Source organism: Haliotis rufescens, unplaced genomic scaffold, assembly GCF_023055435.1.
Source record: "Haliotis rufescens isolate VD_foot unplaced genomic scaffold, xgHalRufe1.0.p SCAF_1, whole genome shotgun sequence".
NCBI lineage: Eukaryota > Metazoa > Mollusca > Gastropoda > Lepetellida > Haliotidae > Haliotis > Haliotis rufescens.
The window spans coordinates 30022507-30037604 of NW_025963779.1; the positions used below are offsets into that span (position 1 = coordinate 30022507).

The window sequence follows — 15098 nt, forward strand, 5'->3', positions numbered from 1 at the left end:
ACCCTCTATTCCATGTGGTAGAACAACCGCTACACTATGTGGTAGAACAACCGCTACACTATGTGGTAGAACAACCGTTACACTATGTGGTAGAACAACCGCTACACTATGTGGTAGAACAACCGCTACACTGTGTGGTAGAACAACCGCTACACTATGTGGTAGAACAACCGCTACACTATGTGGTAGAACAACCGCTACACTATGTGGTAGAACAACCGCTACACTATGTGGTAGAACCACCCTCTATTCCATGTGGTAGAACAACCGCTACTCTATGTGGTAGAACAACCGCTACACTATGTGGTAGAACAACCGCTACTCCATATGGAAGAACAACCGCTACTCCATATGGTAGAACAACCGCTACACTATGTGGTAGAACAACCGCTACACTATGTGGTAGAACAACCGCTACACTATGTGCTAGAACAACCGCTACACTATGTGGTAGAACAACCGCTACACTATGTGGTAGAACCACCCTCTATTACATGTGGTAGAACAACCTCTACACTATGTGGTAGAACCACCCTCTATTCCATGTGGTAGAACAACCGCTACACTATGTGGTAGAACCACCCTCTATTACATGTGGTAGAACAACCTCTACACTATGTGGTAGAACAACCGCTACACGATGTGGTAGAACAACCGCTACACTATGTGGTAGAACCACCCTCTATTACATGTGGTAGAACAACCTCTACACTATGTGGTAGAACCACCCTCTATTCCATGTGGTAGAACAACCGCTACACTATGTGGTAGAACCACCCTCTATTCCATATGGAAGAACAACCGCTACACTATGTGGTAGAACCACCCTCTATTCCATGTGGTAGAACAACCGCTACACTATGTGGTAGAACCACCCTCTATTCCATGTTGTAGAACAACCGCTACACTATGTGGTAGAACAACCGCTATTCCATATGGAAGAACAACCGCTACACTATGTGGTAGAACCACCCTCTATTCCATGTGGTAGAACAACCGCTACACTATGTGGTAGATCCACCCTCTATTCCATGTGGTAGAACAACCGCTACTCTATGTGGTAGAACCACCCTCTATTCCATGTGGTAGAACAACCGCTACACTATGTGGTAGAACAACCGCTATTCCATATGGAAGAACAACCGCTACACTATGTGGTAGAACCACCCTCTATTCCATGTGGTAGAACAACCGCTACACTATGTGGTAGAACAACCACTACACTATGTGGTAGAACAACCGCTACTCCATATGGAAGAACAACCGCTACACTATGTGGTAGAACCACCCTCTATTCCATATGGTAGAACAACCGCTACACTATGTGGTAGAACAACCGCTACACTATGTGGTAGAACAACCGCTACACTATGTGGTAGAACCACCCTCTATTACATGTGGTAGAACAACCTCTACACTATGTGGTAGAACCACCCTCAATTCCATGTGGTAGAACAACCGCTACACGATGTGGTAGAACCACCCTCTATTACATGTGGTAGAACAACCTCTACACTATGTGGTAGAACCACCCTCTATTACATGTGGTAGAACAACCTCTACACTATGTGGTAGAACCACCCTCTATTCCATGTGGTAGAACAACCGCTACACTATGTGGTAGAACAACCGCTATTCCATATGGAAGAACAACCGCTACACTATGTGGTAGAACCACCCTCTATTCCATGTGGTAGAACAACCGCTACACTATGTGGTAGAACAACCGCTAGACTATCTGGTAGAACAGCCGCTACTCCATTTGGTAGAACAACCGCTACACTATGTGGTAGAACAACCGCTACTCCATTTGGTAGAACAACCGCTACACTATGTGGTAGAACAACCGCTACAATATGTGGTAGAACAACTGCTACTGCATATGGTAGAACAACCGCTACACTATGTGGTAGAACAACCGCTACATTATGTGGTAGAACAACCGCTACTCCATATGGTAGAACAACCGCTACACTATGTGGTAGAACAACCGCTACACTATGTGGTAGAACAACCGCTACACTATGTGGTAGAACAACCGCTACTCCATATGGTAGAACAACCGCTACACTATGTGGTAGAACAACCGCTTCACTATGTGGTAGAACAACTGCTACTCCATATGGTAGAACAACCGCTACACTATGTGGTAGAACCACCCTCTATTCCATGTGGTAGAACAACCGCTACACTATGTGGTAGAACAACCGCTACACTATGTGGTAGAACAACCGCTACTCCATATGGTAGAACAACCGCGACACTATGTGGTAGAACAACCGCTACACTATGTGGTAGAACAACTGCTACTCCATATGGTAGAACAACGGCAACACTATGTGACAGAACAACCGCTACATTACACAAATGCATGGCGCAAAAACACATCCAACAGCGGATATAATAGATGAGGTGAAATGGAGTTTAACGTCGCGTCCAAGATTATTGCACTTATATGGCGACGTGTATGCACGTGTGTGCGTGAATGTGTGCTTCTGCTAGTCCAGACTGATACCGATTTATAGTGCTAGCCCACTGAGATACCATGCCGCAGTTTAACATGAATACCCCACTCAGACACAGTACCCTGACTCCGAGCCGACCAGCCCTTGTTCTGGGCCGAGTGTCAGACAAGTACCATCTTTAAACGTCTTTTGGTATGACGCGGCAGGGGATCGAACCCCGGACCTTCCGCTCTCTCTACCACCAGACCACGGAGGCGGTCCCCGATATAATAGAACAGCAATTGTTACGCCATGGCTGTAAATGCAATATCAGAATAACTACATGTCGCAGTATCTCATTAGATACACACTATAGTAATTCTAGCAATATTCCAGCATTAATTCTACTAAATTCTAACAGTTTTTCAGCAGTAATTGTGCTTTCATTCTAGCAATATTCCATCAATAATTCTTCTAAATCCTAACAGTATTCCAGCAACAATTACTCTAAATTCTGGCAATATTCCCGCAAGAATTCCATTAAATTCTAGCAATATTCAAGCACCAATTCACTAAATTCTACTGATATTCCAGCAATAATTCTTCTTAATTTTAGCAATATTTCAGCAATAATTATGTTTTATTTCTAGCAGTAATTATATTTACCTATTTCTAGCAATATTCCAGCAATAATTCTATTAAATTCAAGCAATCTCAGTTGTCCAATTCCGGAAATGCATGCCGTACATATGTTGTAAAACGTACCAAATACCACTGGTCCTTAAACATGGGGTCCGAGAAGCTGTTTTGTATATTTCTGTATAGCCGGTCCTCCGTCTCACGCTTGTCCTCGAGGTATGCGCGTTCCACCAGGTATGCCTTTTCCTCCAGGTATCCCCTCTTGCTTCTCACCTTGCTCTCCTGCTGCTCCGCCCATTCTACCTGCAATCACACGTGTGTCAACCTGTAATCACTCATCTGTTTCTACCTGCAATCACACGTGTGTCAACCTGTAATCACTCACATGTTTCTACCTGCAATCACACGTGTCTACCTGTAATCACTCACATGTTTCTACCTGCAATTACACACGTGTCTACCTGTAATCACTCACATGTTTCTACCTGCAATTACACGTGGTTCTACCTGTAATCACTCAAATGTTTCTACCTGCAATTACTCGCGTATCTACCTGTAATCACTCACATGTTTCTACCTGCAATTACAAATATGTCTGTCTGTCCCGACTCACACGTTTTTAATTACAATAACGCACGTGTTTACATGTACTCGCTCATATGTTTCTACCTGCAATTACACATGTGTCTACCTGTGCTGACTCACATGTTTCGACAATGCAATAACACATGTGTCTACCTGTGCTGACTCACATGTTTCGACAAGGCAATAACACATGTGTCTACCTGTGCTGACTCACATGTTTCGACAATGCAATTACACATGTGTCTACCTGTGCTAACTCACATGTTTCTACCTGCAATTACAGACGTGTCGACCTGTAATCACTCACATGTGTCTACCTGCAATTACACATGTGTCTACCTGTGCTAACTCACATGTTTCTACCTGCAATAACAGACGTGTCGACCTGTAATCACTCACATGTGTCTACCTGCAATTACACATGTGTCTACCTGTGCTAACTCACATGTTTCTACCTGCAATTACAGACGTGTCGACCTGTAATCACTCACATGTTTCTACCTGCAATTACACATGTGTCTACCTGTGCTAACTCACATGTTTCTACCTTCAATAACAGACGTGTCGACCTGTACCATCTTACATGTTTCTACCTACAATTACACGCGTATCTACCTGTTCTGACTCACGTGTTCCTACCTATAATCACACACACGTCTACCTATATCACACACACACGTCTACCTATAATCACACACACACGCAAACCTACCTATAATCACACACACACACACGTCTACCTATAATAACACACACGTGTACCTATAATCACACACACACCTACCTATAATCACACACACACACGTCTACCTATAATCACACACACGTGTACCTATAATCACACACATGAGAACCCCACTGATCCGTAGCCTGGTTTAACACACCAGCATTCAGAATGAACAAACTAGGTGTTTCGTTAATTTTTTGCTATTTTCTCGTCACTTTTAAACTGATTTTTTTTCTCGAAATTTCATCAAACTTGTGAAACTGAACTGTTCCCAGTAACACGTGGAAGTTAACAGCAGGTTTTAGTTGTAAACCCTCTCTCCAATTTCAGGAAATTGAGAGATCTTTCTATTGGAATATTCCATTATCGTCTTTGTGGCAGCAGTCGCCGTCTCCTCCACGTTTCCCGACAGTCACGTCGTGCCGGAAGACGTAAGCGCGGCGTCATTGACTTGACCTGTTCCCCGGATAGCGGACGGCAAGGACGATTCACTCTCAATTAACACACGCGGAACCATAAGCAGTAGTGGCCAGCGAGTGCCTCCGACCCAATACAGGAATATTACGCGATTATCAGTCAATGCATAAAATTGTATTTCCGTGTTGGAAGGAACTGTTAAGAGTATTGGCTATTTGGTGGAGGTCATAGTTTCCTTATATTGGTAAGGAAGGGGCTGGGATGGGGTGAAGAGAAGGGCTGAGACACGAGGGGAGTGCGACGACCCAACGGGACGGACCTATGTAGGGGGAGGTGCTGGGATGTTAAATCCCGGGAAGGAGAGGTGAGTGTGAGTGAGTGAGTTTGGTTTTACGCCGCTTTTAGCAATATTCCAGCAATATCACGGCGGGGGACACCAGAAATTGGCTTCACACATTGTACCCATGTCGGGATTCGAACCCGGGTCTTCGGCGTGACGAGCGAACGCTTTAACCACTAGGTAAACCGACCGCCCCGGGAAGGAGAGGTGCATAGACCAGGTCAAGGACATTGCGGGGCGGTCGGGTAGCCTAGTGGTTAAAGCGTTCGCTCGTCACGCCGAAGACCCGGGTTCGATTCCCGACATGGGTACAATGTGTGAAGCTCATTTCTGGTATCCCCCGTCGTGATATTGCTGGAATATTGCTAAAGGCGGCGTAAAACCATACTCACTTACCAACTCACTCACTCAAGGACATTGCGCGGGCGAGGACGAGGACTAAGAGGTGTAGACATTAAAACCAGTACTTCTTTATACAATGTGCGTACTAACTGATTTATTAGTGACAAACTTGAACGAGTGAAAATGCAGGTAAATAAAAAGTGTGCATAACACGTAGACGATGTCTGCAATCTCTGGGAAGGACAGACCACAGAACAAAGATGGCAAGTAGGAAAGCTGTAAACCCAGCATGCACATTGTATAGCTAAGTGTTAATGCTTTAACAACCACACAACCACACCCCTCACGCCATGCATGTATCCAGAGGACTATTAAACACTAGTTAATATACATATCGATCAGCAAAAATGAAAAGAAAAATTTCTACGCATAATAAACACATCATATGCAACACGTACTAACATTGGAAATATCAATAAAATTAATGCATTTGTCATGGTTGTAGGTACGCCTGTCGTTTTCGATACACGTGATACATACATGCATTATGGATGAGAAGAATTCCATCAATAAGTGTTGTGAAACGAGAACAGATGGATCATTGTTACTCTATGCGGTTAAAGGTTAACAATAATGTTACGGTAAAGATCATATTTTTTTGTCGTCGGTAATTCTTTCATAGTAGATAGTGTTGTTTGATCATGTCTTCCCTAGCACGGAGGAAGTTTCCTACCGCGCATGTCAGTAGTCACCCGGATGTGTCGTTACATTGTTGGACGCGGTGGACCATTCGTCACCACTCGCCCCTTTCCGTAACCTGCAAGAAGACTCGTCCCCCTATCGTTGAGTGTTATGTGCGAAACTACGACAAACCAATCAGAATGCGCGTATGATTTCAAGTTCTTCGTCAAAGAATCCCTCAGAAACAGTTTTTGATTTTACATGTCTTGCATCTAAAAATATACCCAAGACACAGTTAAATGTATACCGTATAATTCCGCATGTCCCGGTGTGCTTTAAATTGCATCTGATATATAATTATAATATATGGGGAAATATATGTGAACCATTACGCAACGAGTTGACAATTGTTTTAGGTATGCCCGTTTGCGCTAAGACGGAACCCGGTCGCAAAAATGGCCATAAGAGGGGCACGAGTCTATTCGGCTTGTTCCGGAATAACACGAGTTGGTCACGATTTGCGGTGGACCTGAACTGAGGACGGGCGCATACGTTCTGTATCATCCAGAGGATAACAATTTTTATTTGTAGGGTGGAAGCAGCCGAATGCATACTACACACTAGGCACACTGCGAACACCATCACGAAGAGTTGCTACGCGTACTCCCCATACAATGCTCTCTACTAACACTATACTCAAACCACAAACTACGAACACTACGCTCCCTCCTCATATTACGAACGCTATTATCGCTACGAACACTACGCTCAATCCGCGAACTACGAACCCTACTGTCGCTAAGAACACTACGCTCATACCGCACACTACGAACAGTACGAACACTACGCCCACTCCCCACACTGCGAATCCAAGTGTCGATACGCACACTACGCTCACTCCTCATATTACGAACCCTACTGTCGCTACGACACAACGCTTAATCCGCGCACTACGAACCCTACTGTCGCTAAGAACACTACGCTCATAAAGCACATTACGAACAGTACGAACACTACGCCCACTCCGCACACTACGAAACTACGCTCATTCCGCACACTGCGAACCCAAGTGTCGATACGCACACTACGCTCACTCCTCATATTACGAATCCTACTGTCGCTACGAACACTACGCTCAACCCGCGCACTACGAACCCAACTGTTGCTAAGAACACTGCGATCATACCGCACACTACGAACAGTACGAACACTACCAACACTACGCTCAATCCGCACACTACGAACCCTACTGTCACATCAAACACTACGCTCACTTCGCACACTACGAACTCTGCAGTCGCTATAAAGAAGACGCCAATTCTGCACACTGCGAACGCTACTGACTCTACGAACACTACGCTCAATCAGCGCACTACGAACCCTACTGTCGCTAAGAACACTACGCTCATACCGCACACTACGAACAGTACAAACACTACGCCCACTCCGCACGCTACGAACACTACGCTCTCTCCGCACACTACGAACTCTACAGTCGCTATGAAGACAACGCCCATACTGCAAACTACGAACGCTACTGCCACTACGAGCACTCCGCTCACTTCGCACACAAGGAACCCAAGTGTCGATACGAACACTACACACTTCGCACACAATGCGCACCTTCAACGCAACAGGCACACTGTATATGCTACGCAATCTGTCTTTAATGATGAGCATCTTCGTATAACAGCGTGGTTCATTAGCTAGATCATGATGCATCAACGGGAACTATAGATCAAGCAGTAATTTCAAAAGAAACAATTAAGTGGCATGAAGAAATAACTAGATTAAGTCAAATGTTTTCTGATTTATGGACGCCAGCAGCCGCAGGAGTGATGTAGGATCAGTTTACCAAGTCGGGATGCAGCATCTGGACCAGGCTATTAATCCAGTTACATTCTAGTTTTGTTGCCATAGTTACCACAATATTATTGTTGAAGCAATGTGTATTGTATTGGACCAGGATCTCCCCGATACTGCGCGTTGAAAGCCATACCATACGTAGGAACCTCTCTTACTTCCGACAAGGTTGTGTTTACACGAACCCAAATGTTATTCAAATAATTAATTGAATGGTTTTCATAGCGTTTCTGTCGCGTGTGTGTTTCCCTTTGTGATTAAATCACATTTCTAAAGAATAAATATCAGTAGAATGTTTTAAGTTTATGGATCTTTTAAATACGCCCCTACACGCTTTACGCCAATGATATCAAAACAAAAACCTTATTTCCCACAAGTCTTAAAGAACCATTATCTTTAATAAATACGATGGAATAATTACGGATAATCATCAATTTAATGACCACGTTGTATATTACACATTGAAGTGCATGTCGGCGTGTAACCAATAGTGCGTTATCATCTGCATTAAGTATATGCATCAGGCAGTCGTAGAGATCCACATATCCGTTTTCTTTCAACATGGAGTGTGCGACAGATAGAGAGTATTACCGTATGTCTTGGGAGTGTTGGGAAGAGGAGATGAAATAATCAGGTATTCACTTCGTAATCTCGAGGTGGAAAAGCTTTTCTCCTATGTCAAAATTGCTAAGCTTTCAGTCACTCATTGACAGATAAATGTCGAAAGGTGATGAATGACCTTTGTATCGCGTCTTTTCATTGGATAAAACCGGTTGCTATGTCGCTGAAGGCCTCCATTACCGGAAATTGCAGTTGGTGGCCAGTTGATTAGGTGATGGCGAACCGCTGCGGGAATAGGACCATTTCCTCCCTCAACTCAATATAACTTCGATTGTTTTCTCAATGAATAAAAAATAATTAAACATTTATTGGCAAGAAAGATTTTAGTTACAATAGGTTCTGTCTCAAACGGTCGTTACAAAATATTGACTTCCCAAACACTCGCGACAGCATAAGGATTAGGCCGTGCTTGTATGCCAATGCAGACAGATTAATGTCTTGATATTGGCACGTAACACAGAGCATAGACTACATCCACGCTATCACAGACAATGTATTCATTTATTCATTCGTTCGTTCGTTCGTTCGTTCGTTCGTTCGTTTGTTTGTTTGTTTATACATCCATCCATCCACCCATTCATTTATTTATTCATAACGATCAATAGAATGGATTAATAAAATGTTGAGAACAGTATTTTCTTCCCTCTGCTAAATCCATATCTCTCCACTAATTTAGGTGTAAAAAAACTTCAAATACGTCATTATATAGGAAGCGAAGCAACCATTCGACTTGCCATTCTATAAAAAAGTATATTTATAATATCCCAACATTTCTTTTAGAAATCCATTAAAATAAAAAAAATCACTTCGGCCAGCAACTCTACATTGTTAGGAAAAAATATCTAACGTTTATCTAAATATATTAAATAGAAACATAATACTTATGAAAGTCCATTACAACCACAAGTTTCATATTTTCCACAATGATTACAACTTTCACACTATACAATTGGGTGCTGTGAACTAAGCCTGTCGGTGCTATTGCCACATGCGTCCTTTCGTTTCTCCCACTATACGTCCCCCACTAGTATATATGGAGCCTCGGTTCAAGTCATATTTGCCTACTTTGGTTCCTACAGTGGCCATCAACCGCCTCCGTGGTCTAGTGGTAGAGCGTCCGCCCGGAGAGCGGAAGGTCCGGGGTTCGATCCCCGGCCGCGTCATACCAAAAGACGTTAAAAGATGGTACTTGTTGTTACCCTGTCTGGCGCTTGGCATTAAGGGGCTAAAACAAGGACTGGTCGGCTCGGAATCAGTATACTGTGTCTGAGTGGGGTATTCATGTTAAATTGCGGCATGGTATCTCAGTGAGCTAGCACTATCAATCGGCATCAGTCCGGACTAGTACAAGCAGCCACACAAACACAAACACATACACGTACATGCACGTCGCTATATAAGTGCAATGATCTTGGACGCGACGTTAAACCCAATTTCACCTCACCTCACCTACAGTGGCCATCATTGTATTGTTAACGACGAAAAAGTGACATACGGTTGTCGGAATCTATTACCTCCCAATGAAACAACCCTTTTACCCCCACCCCCACCATCATCCCCACACCCACCCCAGCGACACGCACGCCGCCTTACTGTCCCCAGAGCATTCCTCGGTTTCCCAGCGATGGGCTCTGTCAGCAGATATGATAAATATCTTCTAACTGTTTCTGATTCACAAGACTAAGACCCCTGGGACTAGAGCTACAGGAGGAACATTATCGTCACTGTTCCACCTGCGTTGTCCGAGTACCAACAAGGGAAGGATGCTACTTTGTATTGTGACGTAATCCTTCTATAACTACTTTGTATTACTGATTCCCTTTTCAATTACATTGGCCGAAATAAAAATAAAAGTTAATTTATCCTGAAAAGAAGTTTGGGCGGAATACATGTAAAGGAGCATTTAATGGTTATTCACATTTGCCCACTTATATATACTTACCATTATGGAAAAAAATAACTGACCAAATTTTAATTTTATTCAGCACTTATGATATTTTGGATCGGCGGATTAAAGAAAAACACCTGTATATAAATGTGTAACGATGGATATATGTTAAATCGCAAAATGTGCATCCTATTATTTTTTCTTCTCTAAAACAGGCATAGCAAAAGACAACTGCACAGAAATCCAATTCTCTAGAAGCTGGTAAACAGTTCTTAGTTATTTATGCAGATGATTTCATATTATGCTACGTATAAATGTGTGACAATTAGACACACATAAATCTTTTGGATACACAAAATAAATTAAATATTCTACATGAATGTATTTAATTGTTTATATTATGTTTAAAAGTCTAAATCACTTAATTAACAGTAAAATTATCGTTACCGTTTCAGTTATACAATGATGTCATATATGAGAATATAAAGTTTGACATGTCATTGTGTAGTATAGCTGGTCACTCATATCTCATCAAGACATCTAACAAACAAAAACAAACCTCTCGATCAGAAACTGCAATATCTTTGTGAATGGTAATATTGTATATATGCTCACCGACAAAAGAAACGCGAATACCATGCGTGTTGGTTAATATAACTTTATGAAGAATTACTCATATTCAAGAGATATTAGATTGGTTTGATGCACAGACGAACATACTTTGTCTCGTGCAGGATTAGCATGACTGTAAAGTTTGGAAATCTCGTGCAGCATATTGTGATACGAATAAAAACACACTATGGTAACAATTGACTGATTGTTAGTTTTGTCATTAAGTAGTACACATTGGAAACATCTCTCCTTAACGTACATACTTTTCTATATGTTTCTGTGGTTTTGCGTTTCATTTGATGCCGAGTATATATGACTCGACGACTCGTGTTACCTACTAGCCATTCCAGGACGTTCTAAACATAAAATGTAAAAACAAACGAAAATAAATAAATTTAGATATACCACCAGAGAACAGATCCAGGTTCGTTCTTCACTGTGAATTAATTACGAATGTACAGTAAACTACGTATATAACGAACACGCTTATAACGAAGTGACGCATATAACGAACTGTTGTTTTTGGTCTCGTTTGGGTTTTTGGGGTTTTTTTTTGCGATAACCTTCAGTTGAAAACCTTATAACGAACTATGGATATAACGAACACAAATTATTGGTCCCTTTGAGTTCGTTATAACCGTAGTTTCTGTTGTATAGGGACAGTGTATAGAGCCTACCCTGTGGTCCCCTGTCAGCCGTCTGGTTTGGTGGTCCGCACTGCGCCGGGACCGGTGAGGGACGTTGTTGTGGCGTAGCAAGTAATGGTCATCGAATCCTCGCACCTGCAAAACAGAACATACCATCCTTACTCAGGTTTGTTTGTTTGTTTGTTGTTTAACGCCGCAATCAGCAATATTCTGGCTATATGACAGCGGTCTGTAAATAATCGAGTATGGACAAGACAATCCAGTGATTGACATCATGCGCATCGATCCACACAATTGGGATACGATGACATACATCAACCAAGTCAGCGAGCCTGACCATCCAATCCCGTTAGTCGCCTCTTACGACAAGCATAGTCGCCTTTTACGGCAAGCATGGGTTGCTGAAGACCTATTCTACCCCGGATCTGCACAGGTCCTTTACTCAGGTGCAGTCCCATATATACACAAACAAGAAACACTGTGATCTGCCTCTCTCACTGCTTTTTAAACAGTTAAATAATAAACAGCAACCCCGGATAACAACCAATGTTGATTATCCACCGAAACTGATTCCATTGAGTGTGAAAGGTAAAAGAGCGGTGAAACTTATATGTGCCAGGGAAAAGAGTTACGTTGATTCGTGCTATACAATTTGATGATAGTACTCTGAAACTATTTCTCATGTGGTTTGTTAATTTAGGCAGGAGTCAGCAATGCTCCATGTTTGCATTCTGTACATAATCGAGTCATACAGGTGACCTAGTCGCCTAAGGCGCCGCAATTCGCTGTGCAGAGTGCCACACCAGAACCCTATGATTGTGAGATCGTCACACCTGCATCACTTCGGGCTCTCCTCCCACATTAAGCTGACACGCCGTGAAATAAAATTAATATTGTTCAAAGCGGCGTTAAACCTAACTCACTCACTCACTTACTTACACAAAATCGAGTCAAACAAGGCAAACCAGTGTTGGATAGCATGAGCAAATTCCCAAGCATTCGGGAAGCGATGGCACGCAACCAGCCAAGTCACAGGGCCAAACCCCCCGATGCCCAGTTTAATCGGGTCTTTCGACAATGCTGGTTAACACGAAATCCGTTCTATCCCTTGGGGTATGCCTGGGATTTTATCCCAAAAAATAAATTGTCCCTGAATTGTTTTGAAATTGTTGTGGCTCGTACCTTTGATAAACAATGAAATTTCCTGCCACAAAATTTACATTGTTGCAAGGCGTTTTTCTTTAAAAATAAAATCAGGCTCAAAGTTTTAAATAAATAATAATCTGGATTTGAAGCTGAAGCTGTAAAAATATCTAATCTCGATACCATATCCCAGTTACCCCAACCCCTCCAGAATATCAAATAGTCGTCACTTAGTCCTTTTAAGCTCAACTTCAGAAATATGCACTGATCACGACATCGGTCTTAGAAAGCCACAATTGTCAACAATTTTCAGCAATTGCGTCGTTTCTAGTGTGACGTCATTCCGACCTTATGTCACATGATTCGAATAACGTCTTCAGTGCCGTCCGGATGACGTAAACAGTACACTGTTGCGCATGAAATGATATATGCATTAGTGCACATACGATTTTTTATTAACAGGGTTATTTCTAACCCTGTGGGTAATAAATAGGGATTATTATACGAGCATGTGTGTCAAACTGATTTTACAAAACGAGTGTCAGAATTTTTGCATTTCCCGAGCGAGAGCGCGTGTATGACACGAATTACACGAGTTTCGTAAGATCAGAGTAACACACATGCAAGTATTATAATTTCTTTATTACGCATTATCACAATTCTTTTGAGCTCCCTTTTAGAAAAGTGCACAGATCACGACTGCCGTCTCAGAAAACCACAATTGTCGAATGACGTCAGAATTCTTCAGTTATGACGTCGTTTCTAGTATGATATCATTCCGACCTTACGTCACAATAATATTCGAAGGACGTCAACAAATCCGCCCACATGACGTAAACAATACACTGGTATGCGTGAAGTGATATTTGCACAAGTGCACATACGACTTTTATTAACTCGTTTATTTCTAACCTTATGGGTAATAAACAAATGTATTGCTTAACAACCGATAAGTTATTTTTAAAAACACTGGCTCCCACAGGAGATATCGCTTGGATTAGATCACACTGTAGATATCGCTGCATTGAAATTACATCACAATGCTTTGCAGACCATTGTGACGTCACTGGTTACCATGATGTCACAATCAAATGACATCACTAATGGCTCTGCTACTGAAGCTGTTAGCAGTACTTTTTACACTGAAGACACTGCTAATTACTGTCTACAAATTGAAAAAGTTGGAAGAATGATGTTGGATGATAAATAGAATCACACCCTCGTGTCTTTTGATATCAAATATATCAACACTCGTTGATAAAAGTGGAAAAAATCCTCGGCAAACCTCGGAATTTTTCCACTTTTATCAACTCGTGTTGATATATTTGATATCAAAAGACACTTGGGTGAGATTCTCTATATGTATTACAACACCTATAGTCCAACGATGAATCAGGGACACGAATAGGATGGCATGGGGGCAAACCGGTGAAGACTTCAATCACATTATAACCACCTTAGTTCACCGCACAAGAAGTAAATTAGAACTCATAACATCGCTTATATCGCAGTGATCCTTCGAGAAATTTAATCAACGTTGCCGTTTTTCGTATTAACTGGGCTGCCTTCCCTCATCCCATCGCATAGCTGACGTTTGAGAGGTGATTTAGGTGACACCTGGTCTATAGAAGGGAGCCAGGTGTGTTGAAATGGAGGGAAGCTTGCACGGGTTAGACATGGTGAAATGTGCAACTCGTATTTTTTAAACCACCAACGGTGGAAATACGTTCGACCAAACTACAACACCTTTTGGTTACAAAAGGTAAAAGCTCTGTAGTGAATGTGTTGGTTTATATGTCTAAACTAAACTCTCCCTCGTCAATATGTTTGTAAATATGTCTAAACTAACTCTCCCTCGTCAATATGTTTGTAACTATATCTAAACTAAACTCTCCCTCGTCAATATGTTTGTAAATATGTCTAAACTAAACTACTACCATCCCCCCCCACCCCCCATCCCCCTCCCCCCGTGAATATGTTTGTAAATGTGTCTGCGATACTCTCGATCGATCTAAGTAGATCTAAACTACATAAAATCCATCGTGAGTATATGAGACGTAATCGCTCGACTAAACACTAATACTGTAGTGTGCCGTAAACAACAATGTTCCCCCTCAGGGGCTAACGGGGTATTAAACACATCACATTT

The 15098-nt window shown here is 42.2% G+C and overlaps 1 protein-coding gene across 3 annotated transcripts in view; it reads right to left on the reverse strand.

Moving 5' to 3' along the window:
* LOC124114087 (neuroendocrine convertase 1-like) overlaps window positions 1–15098 on the reverse strand; it is a 63839-nt gene that overhangs the window by 17942 nt on the left and 30799 nt on the right. For all 3 annotated transcript variants that reach the window (XM_046474629.2, XM_046474631.2, XM_046474630.2), the window contains exons 2-3: window positions 11837–11941; window positions 3210–3386 (exon numbers count right to left, since the gene is read on the reverse strand). In XM_046474629.2, the coding sequence (XP_046330585.2) occupies window positions 3210–3386; window positions 11837–11941 (282 nt within the window). The remainder of the gene's footprint in view (window positions 1–3209; window positions 3387–11836; window positions 11942–15098) is intronic.